General features: G+C 35.0%; 1 protein-coding gene across 1 annotated transcript; it reads left to right on the forward strand.

Annotated features, from left to right (window-relative positions):
• Positions 1–2,140: 2,140 nt before the first annotated feature.
• LOC308704505 (cell adhesion molecule CEACAM20-like) lies at positions 2,141–10,109 on the forward strand (the record flags this gene model as incomplete). Its single annotated transcript, XM_081388875.1, has 5 exons — positions 2,141–2,255; positions 7,357–7,683; positions 9,212–9,487; positions 9,603–9,851; positions 9,988–10,109. The coding sequence occupies 5 exons, from the start codon at positions 2,141–2,143 to the stop codon at positions 10,107–10,109; spliced, it is 1,089 nt and encodes a 362-aa protein (XP_081245001.1).
• Between the last annotated feature and the right edge of the window lie 454 nt (positions 10,110–10,563).

The raw sequence follows: 10,563 nt of genomic DNA on the forward strand, positions 1-10,563 counted from the left end.
ACGCGCACACACATGTACGCACGCATACATACACCCACAGACACACACACACACAGACACACACTATGAATACATTTCATCAGCGTTATGGACATAACATGAAATACACACACTTTACAAGTGTCCTACAAACTCTGTGAATTATTAAACAAACTGCCGATGTAGCATGAAAAAGACTTGCTTGAACCTATTTTTTACAGTCTATGGCTTGAACACAATAAGCGTGTTTTTGAAACTCATGCCTACATTATGTAGGGAAAACCACTGTTATGGATGTGACGTTTTCACATTATGGATGTTAAGTGTCTAAACTAATGACTTTTGATATAAAACTTAAATAGTAATGGCAAATAATTACAAAACTCTAAATTATCCATGATCCACAGGAATACTCCAGACAGTCTTTTAAAATATACAACTTATATACATAAACACGCAATACAGCCAAATTGCTCCACGTCATTTATTTTTGTGGAAAGCCAGTGCAGGCCTGAGCGGCGGTCATATTTTGTACCGCCATGCGGTACATCTAGTTAACTTTTGAGTTGAAAATATTATTAATTGAAAAAAATTATTTAACGTAGTAAAATCTTTCAGTCATCAACCCTATATATGAAGAGTCAGTTTTGACATCAACACTTTCGCTCTGGAACTGCAGAACCTCGCACTGGATGATTCTGGAATATACAGACTGACTGTAACATTTAGTGGTGGAGACAGGACACGTAGGCCTACAGGAGAAACTTCACTACAAGTGTTTGGTGAGTGTGTTGCTAAAACCTGGTACAGTATTTACTGTAAAAGATTATCCTGTAAATCTATCAAGTAATTTAATTAACAGAACATTACTGACAAGTTGTCAGTGACAACCCCTACTGTCAGGATTTTACACTTAATTTACAGTCCTCCCACCATATTCTACTTTACAGAATGTTACCGTAATAATACCATGCAAGTATTACATGCATATTCGGACGGTAATTGTTTCTCGTCATGGGTTATTTTCAACATTTAGTCTACAGGGGCTAGTTAGAGATTTTATTGCCGTCCGAATCCAGAATGTCAGGGTTTTTCTCCCACCACTCACACAATATCTTCGGCCGAATTACCTGCTGTTTTTGAAGAACACCAAGGTCGTGCGGTAATTTAATTGCCGTCCGAATTTACTAGAGGAGATCAATTCAAAATTCACCGTTTAAACAGTGAATTCTTAAATTTTTCACTCTTTGGTCAAAAATGGCAATCGGAAATTTTTACTTAAAATTTTTTCTTTTTTTGCTTCATCGGAAAATCATGGACATGATTTGGATGTGTTAAAGGGTTGGAGAAAAAAGGCACAGTTGGCTCCTTCACAGTCAAAGATGATCGACATAGGAAAAAATGCCAAAACTCTGAGAATCTTTTAGTGGTACAAACTGCAAATCTACACTGTGTAGAAAAAAAGTGCACAGCAATGAAGGGGTGACACTCCAAAAAAATCAAGAGTGCAAAATAGACATATTTATGTACCACTGACTAGAGAATTTACAAGCCACTTTATAGAACAATACAGTGGTTACACAATGGCATCACATAAGTTTTTCTTTTTTTACTCCCACCAGATGGCACTAATCAACCTTAAAAATTTTTTTTTCTGAAATGCTAAAACACTAAACCACATTCTCTGAACCCAATTCTCAATAGCCTAAACCAATTTGTCAAATAAATCACTCTTTTAGACTGCTGCCCCCGCGACCCGGCCCTGGATAAGCGGTAGAAAATGGATGGATGGATCACTCTTTCTGTAAAACATTAAACAAGTTCAGGTAAACACTGTCTGCAAATCTCATGCACTCTTTTTGCAAAACTCTAAACACATTCTCACTCACAAATTTCGCACTGTGATGCATGCACTTATGTTTCAAAACGCTAAACACAGGCAGGCAAAAGTTAAACACAACTACAACACAGTTGTAATCGATTACACACAACAACTCAAAATAGTTCACTCTAGTTTCTAATGATGTGACCAAACCAACTGTACATAATACAAGTCAGTTCAGAGTGCCAAAACTGACTCAAAATGTTGCACTGAATGTTGATTCCAATAATGGATGGAAACAATATAAGAGGGAGAGAAAGAAGAGTATGTGTATAAGAGATGGTGAAAAAGGAGGAAGAGGATGAGAAAGAGCCAGGTGTGGAGAACATTGTCAAGGCTGGATCTGACACTCCAGATGGGTTTTCCCTTTGCCTGGCAAGAGACGACATTGCTTGTGATGTGGACAAAGTCCTCAGGCCGGACCCAGCATGAAGACACAATGCTGAAGCAGAATCAGTCTCTCTCTGACCTTGATTTTGCAGTTGCACAACTCTTTTAAGTGTACTGTAACATGCTTTCATTTTTGCAACTTTTGCAGTTATGTCACTGTATTTTCACAGGGCAAGTGCTGAATATACAGACATTCAATAGGCCTGTACAATATTGAGTATATACTAGGTTATACTTACAGTATACAGTATACAATTTATTCACCTTACTACTGTAAGTTGTGATTACTATACTTTTTTTACGTAATTGCAAAATGTGTTTACTTTGTTACAATATACTTTTTTTTCTGTAACTGCATGCTTTGGACTCTGAGTTCTCCATTTTTTGATGTAGTGTCTAATGAATGATCTGTAGTGTTTATAATATTGACTCGGGTCCGTGTACTTTTTGATCATTTCATTTCCTGTTTGGAATGGAATAACGATAAATTAAAACAAACTCGTTTATTCGTTTTTTAATTTAGTTTAAAAAATGAAAAATTCGATTTTGACACAATGTTTCATTTTTCGTTTGTGGTTTACAAATAGGTTTATGGGTTCGATATTTCATTTGCACACGTGGGCGGCGCCGAAACGCCCATTTCATCTGATTGGTCATACACCTTCAGTAAGCTACGAGCTTTTCTTTCTTTCTGTCAGGCAGAGTCAGTACGACAAATCATCACGCACTATAATAAAATAATGTCTGAAACCACCACTCACTTGTAACTACGCACAATATTTGAAGCAGAATATGTTGCTGCTCACGTAATTCGTGCTGCTGCTACTTGCAAGCGACCCCATTAATGTGAGCCACAGTATAGCCTATGACAGATTATTTTAGCATGATATTTCCCAGTGATAAATACAGTGCAAATAGTTCCGTCTCTTTGGATAAAAGGGAAGTGGAAATAAAAATTAATAATAGGCTGAACGGTACCATGATATGTCCGTAACATGTTCGTAGATGACCTACCCATAACTGTTACATTAGAGGGGATAACACAGTTTGTACAGTATAAAAATTATGTCTAAGGTTCCCATAAAACATGAAAACCCAACAACCTAATGGGAATATATCCTTGTTGTGTAAAACATCTGTTCATAATCTGTGATTACACAATTCCAATACGAATAGCACCGGGAGGCGTCTGGAATAACTGCAATGATCAATCCGCATTTTTAAGACAGCTAATTTTACAGTAGGCTCATATTCAAAATGTCCTTGTCGTATACCGCACGACCGCACAAATGCGCTTCCTTATAGCAGACCACCGTTTTAAATAACAGTTTAAAAAAGATGGTCTGTTAGCCTATAGTCTGTTATAGTCAGACAGACAGACAGACAGACAGACAGACAGACTGATAGATAGATAGATAGATAGATAGATAGATAGATAGATAGATAGATAGATAGATAGATAGATAGATAGATAGATTGCATATATATTGTAATTATTAAACTGATGCAAACAGGGAAAGAGAGTAGAAAACACTTATTATCCTGTCGCACCCTCTAGTGGACAGCATTAAGCATTACGGCCTTCATTGCTCAGAAAAGATATAGAAAAGATATAAGCGAGTCAGACCAGTCTGAAGGTCTGAGCTGAGTTTGGTGATGAATTTAAGTTCTAGGCGGAGTCAATTTCTCATAATATTAATAGGCTACATGATAATAATGTTTAAATATATGCTGGCTTTTTCAAGCCAACATAAAGAAAACTCAGAGAGACTCGACCAATTCAGTAGCCTATGTAATAAAAAATGTATTAGTTTTATAATAAAACTAATAACATTTTAAAGGTATCCTGTGCTCTTCAACCAACATGACTTTAATTAACTAATTAATCCCAAACCTGTAATTTTGTCAGTACTAATGTACGTTCACTTCTAGCTTCTCTCTTTTCTGTCTCTTTCTTTTCATGTGAACTGAGGCTACACATGCATACATTCATAAATATAATCTTTATTTCTATTCAATTTTCAAAATTATTTATACGTCACACACGCCTACCGCCTTTTGATGTAAATAAAAGACTAGAGCGGTAAATGTTACGGACATATTATCATTGTACCGTTCAGCCAATCATTAATTTTTATTTCCACTTCCCTTTTATCCAAAGAGACGGAACTATTTGCTCTGTATTTATCAATGGGAAATATATCATGCTAAAATAATCTGTCATATACTGTGGCTCACATTAATTGGGTCGCTTGCAGCACGAATTACGTGAGCAACAACATATTCTGCTTCAAATATTGTGCATAGTTAACAGTGAGTGTTTTTTTCAGACATTATTTTATTATAGTGTATGATTTGTCCGTGCCGCACTCGTACTGACTCTTATTCTGCCTGACAGAAAGAAAAGCTCGTAGCTTACTGATGGCGGAACTTTTTGACCAATCAGATGATGAAGGGGCGTTACAGCGCCGCCCACGTGTGTGCAAATGAAATATTGAACCCATAAACCGATTTGTAAACCACAAACGAAAAATGAAAAATCGAGCCAAAATCTCATTTTTCGTTTTTTAATCTAAACTAAAAAACGAATAAACGAGCTGGTTTTCATTTCTCGTTATTCCATTCCAAACAGAAAATGAAATGATCAAAAAGTAGGCTACACGCACCGACTCGTTGTGTGTATGATCCAGGCCCGGTTCTAGAACCAAATCACTGAGGGTGCTTCTGAATATAGTGAGGGTGCTACTTACATAATCGTAGGAAATAGCTCAGTCATCAGTCTGAAACATAGTATCTCAAAATTGGGGATGTTGTATACAACAATACTACTGTAATTGCTGTTATGTTAAACAATATACAATCTGGCAGTAAATTATAGAATAGCATGTAAACAAGCAGCAATCTTCACTTTGCAAAATATTAAAACATGCCACATATAACCTTTACACTGTGGTGATACCCTTGTTGTAACCGGCTTCAACTTAAATTGAACACTCCTAGAATGGCCAAAAGTCACTGCCTTACACACGTCTCTCTCCATGACGGTGAGAGACACATTTTTACATAACAAGGCAGAAAATGTACCAAGAACATCCAACCTAACTTGAACATAAACACACGTAACTTTACTAACGCAAACCCCAACCATATTGCAGTAATAACGCATAAATCAACTCCCAACAAACAATTACCCATAATGCACTAGCGCTGACTGCCGGGTCTGTACAATATGACAACCATGACAACACATCAACACCCAATCAGTCATTCATTGTTAGCGTTATGCATAAACATATTGATAAAGCACTGCTGCAGTAACGTTATTACACCAAGGTATTGCTGCTATATTCTTTATGACAACTCCAATAACAACGACAAGCAGTTCAAAACAATTGACAGCAAAAGACCAAGAAGCTGCGCTAGCTTAACGTTACACAACACACATAACGTTACACAAAATACTTATTGAGCATGCTACAATTATTAATAATAATACTTACAGGTTGTGATTCGGAGGAGGAGGAAGAAGCTAATTCAAATATATTCAGTACTGTAACCTTCCTTCAAACGGCTTGCTTGAGCCATTTTCTTATGTCCATGATGATTAAAAATGGACACTTATTTTTACGTTACCTAAAGCCCCGTCTCAGAAAGTCAGCTAACAAAATTTCTGAGCGGGAAGCACGCACGCAAGCAAAGTGGGCAATTAAAGAGACAGCTTCACCTTTTGCGTATCGCGATCACGAAAGGACAACTACAATGCATAAAACATGAAAGCATAACGAAATAATTTATTTAATATATATATATATATATATTTGTTTAATTTTATTAATTTATTTATTTTGTGTAGGTTATCCTATTATAGGCAAGAGTGTGAAATCCGTCTGTGTTTTATTTTCGGCAAAATCTCGTTTATGTGTGCTATTAATAATTTTTCATCTGAGGGTGCTTTCACTTTTATTTGAGGGTGCTTAGCACCCTCAAGCACCCCCGTATACCGGGCCTGGTATGATCTGGAAGCATTGTTTGATTTTGAGCACAGATAAAATGGTTTTGAGGCAACTATTTGATTTTGCCAGCAGAGTCAGATGTTCTCTGAATGTGGTCTGAAAATTTGGTTTTGTGTTTAAGGTTTTGAGAAAGCGAGTGATGGTTTCAACAAATGTGTTTTAGGAATTCAGAAAAACTGTAATGTCATAATCTCGATTTTTAAATTCATAATTTTAAAATTCTAATCTCATAATTTTGATTCAATGTCTTAATTTCAACTTGTCATGATTTCGATTTAGTAAGTAAAAATTCTGACTTTTCAGTTTTATGTCATATTTATGAGTAAATAAGTATGTCACAATTTTGATTTTTTTTTTTTTCTTATATGACGGAAACGGGCTTCCATAAACTTCCCATCTTCCTCATATTTTGTTTGTAAAGTGTTTTTGAGCTTCTGGAATTTATGAGGGTCTGAATAATGTTGGTTGGCTTGTGCCAGTAAGAGGTATAAAAAAAACCCTAGTGAAAATATAGCATTTGTTATATTTAGTAAAACACGTACCTTAGACCCAACCAATAGCAAGAGTAAATCAGTAATATAAAATAATTAATTTTAATTGAATAAAGCCATTCAATTAGGATTTTACCTGACTGAAGTGATTCATTTAGCTCTTCCATGATCAAAAATATGACTAAATATGTTAATATCCAGCGCTAGGTGGCGCAGTGAGTTCTCTGTATAGAACTGCAGTTTATCATTAACTAAAAAAAAATATATAAATAGTTCAGATGATTTGAGCTGCAGATCCTGACAGATGAGAGCTCGATCATGATGGTTTCTAATCGTTTGTACTGGACGCTGTGGATGTTGTCTTGTTTTGGTGAGACTTTTTATAACTTAAAACCATGTATCTGTATAAACTAACTAGTTTTTTCTATTTTTATTTATGAGGTAGGCTAATTGCAGAAAAATGTCTGCCTTCTACTGAAATTGTTCTACAAATAAATAAATCACTACAGTAGTTGTAGTAGTTAACTGCAGAACAAACAAATGTAAGTATACATAGTGCGATTTTAACTTTCTTTTCATTTCTTTCTTTCATAAAACACAGGGCAATATTTCGGTCAAGATCTGCAGTTTCCTGAGCCGGCTAATGGAGCAGTGGGAGAAAGCGTGGTGCTCGCCCCTGATAACCCACCCTCCTTCACATCCATTCAATTGACTCAATGGTTTTTTAATACAACAACAACTATAATAACAGCATCGTCTGATGCAACTATAGTAAACCCCGCATATGAAGGCAGAGTTAGTTTTGACAGCAACACACTCGCTCTGGAGCTGCAGAATCTGAGACTGAATGATTCTGGAAAATACAGACTGACTCTATCACCTAATGCTGGAGGATCACTTACAGGAGATGCTTCACTACAAGTGTTCGGTGAGTGTGTTGCTAAAACTTGGTTCAGCTTTTAAGCATAAAATATATTTATAAAATATATCCTAAAAGATGATGATATGAACCGAATTTGATAAATATGTGAAAGGGAAAAGAGTTAGTCTATTTTGTCAATGTAATATGCTGTAAATTAAACAAAAATGTGGATGTGTAAAATAATAATATTGTTTCTGTAATCTAGACATGCAAGGTGTTAATTTGGGCACTCTTGTGTCCCAGGGATTTTTTTTATTACTGTATTATTATCATTTTAAATTATTAAAACCACACATAGTATATAAACTTAAAATTGTTATGGAAATCACACTAAAATGTCTTAGAAATGTGTTATAATCTAATTTTAAATACCTTTTAGGCAACATTGTTTTATTGTTTATAAAATCTTGTCCAATACCTAAAATTTCAAGCTCATATCTATGACAATTTTAATAAAACATATGAATTATTACAAACCTATGAAGACCTAAACAGTGAAACATAAACCTTTTTTATTTAAATGGATATTTTTCACAAATTAATACTTTCCTTCAGTTGTGGCATCATTTTAATTTCAACAGTTTTACTCCTGATAAAATAGTGTTCAAAGTCTGAGGGTCCTGTTGGAGGGGTCTTGTTGACCCTGGGGCGCACACATTTAAGCACAAATAACCCTTTTTTTTATTGTTGATGGGCCTTTTCTAATGCTCTGGATGACGGTTCCTTGAAACATAAAGCCTCCCTGGCCCCTGGTCAAGGGCCCGTGAGAATTTAATACCCTTGGCTATAATGTGAATTTCCAACATTGATAATAAATCAGCATATTAGTAGTGTATGTTGGTACAAAATATTTCTATTTTAAATAAATGCTGTTCTTTTTTTTTTTACTTTTTTAACTCAGAATCCTGAAAAATTATCAAAGGTTAGAAGTATATAGAAAACCATTATTTTAAATTGTAGTCATATTTCGCAATATTACTGTATATATATATATATATATATATATATATATATATATATGATCAAATAAATGCAACCTTGATAAGCATATATATATATACTGTATATATGCCCCTTTTTTTACATTTGAGCCCCTGCCCCTGAGGAACTCTCTAACTCTCTATTTAAAAACTAAAATTGTATTTGCTAACATTAGTTAATGCACTGTGAACTAACTTGAACAAAAAATTAACAGCTGTATTTAAACTAATGTTAACAAAGATTAATAAATACTGTAACAAATGTATTCCTCATTGTTAGTTCATGTTAATTAATATATGAACTAATAAATGAGACCTTATTGAAAAGTGTTACCGTTATTTTAGTACTTAAATTTAAACTAAATGAAAATGAGAAATATTGCCTATGCAACAAGTTAAAATAATTTGATGTATGTTAATGTTTATTGTTTATTCAAGTAATGAAAATGTTATTTATGGTTTTAGTTTTAGATTTTAATTAGCAATAAGTGCTCACTAAACGTGAAAGACTAATTATAAATCCAGTGTATTTATTCTTTCTCTCGTTTACACAGAAAAAATATCTAATGTCAGTATTATTGGTCCAGAAGAATCATTAATAGAGGGCGACTCAACTGCTAACATCACCTCTGAGGGAACTGGCAGTGTCACCTCTGTGGAGTGGATGAAAGATAACAGTCCTCTGTCTCCTAGCAACCGCATCATCTTCTCACCTGATAACAGATCAGTGTCCATCAGTCCAGTGCAGAGATCAGACCGTGGGGAATATCAGTGTACTTATAGAAACCCTGTCAGTAATGAGACGGCGAAACACAGCCTGATCATCAACTGTGAGTGTTAAACATTTAAACATCAAGATGACTTGAGCTCAAACCTGATGAAATATAGACATACTTCAGTGCTCAGTTTGTCCTTCTGACAGTGAGTCTCTTGTGTTTGATCTAGATGGACCAGAAGATGTTTCTATTGAGAATGTGGTGGATTTAGGGGTTCGAGTGTCTCTGTCTTGCTCTGCAAATTCTGTACCTTCTGCCTCATTCATCTGGAGGTTTAATGGAACGGACACCAGTGTGACCACACACACTTTCACCATAGAGAAGACTGACTTCACACACAGTGGAGATTACGAATGCACTGCCTTGAATAGTGTCACGAAGAGAAGTGCCTTACAAAGACATGCTTTACTAGTTAAAGGTAAGCAGTTAAAACTAACCTGAAACTTGTAAACATATGATAAGCAATGCCCTCACTTTAATGTACAGCTTAATTTCCACTTATTTAAAAATGTTTAAAATGAAAACTATATATAAATAAATCTTTACTATAGTAGCTGGAGGAGGAGGAGGAGGACTGACAACAGGAGCGATAGTTGGGATTGTCATTGGTGTTTTAGTGGCAGTTGCAGGCATTTGTGGTCTTATTTTCTATTTAATAAAAACCAAGAAAATGTGAGTAATTTTAAAATCACATCACAGCTTTAACACATTTTAGAGAATTTTGTCAGTGAGTTTCTTTGTCACAACTTGTGTCTTGGTCATTAATAATCTTTGTAAATCAAAGTCCTAATGGTCAAAATCCCATTTTTATATGATACGCTACCATATCAAGAACAGTCATTACAGTCATTTTCCCTTAAAACATGTTAATATTTTAGTGGTATTTCATGCATAATAACAGAATGACTATGGTCTCAGTGGAACCTATAACTGTCATATGCTGCCTTTTTGTGAGACAGAAATGTGGTAAAGAAAAACAGCTTTTAACAAATTGTATTTATCTTTACACTACAGCCCAAATATAAATGAACAGCAAAGAGGACAAGCAAGTGGAGGTATGTTTGTTATTTATTGTTCATAATACCAACATCCCAGACAGCAACATAGTGTCGACCCCGTTCCGGGCTAGA

The sequence above is a fragment of the Scardinius erythrophthalmus genome, assembly GCF_964197995.2.
Source record: "Scardinius erythrophthalmus genome assembly, chromosome: 16".
Classification (NCBI taxonomy): domain Eukaryota; kingdom Metazoa; phylum Chordata; class Actinopteri; order Cypriniformes; family Leuciscidae; genus Scardinius; species Scardinius erythrophthalmus.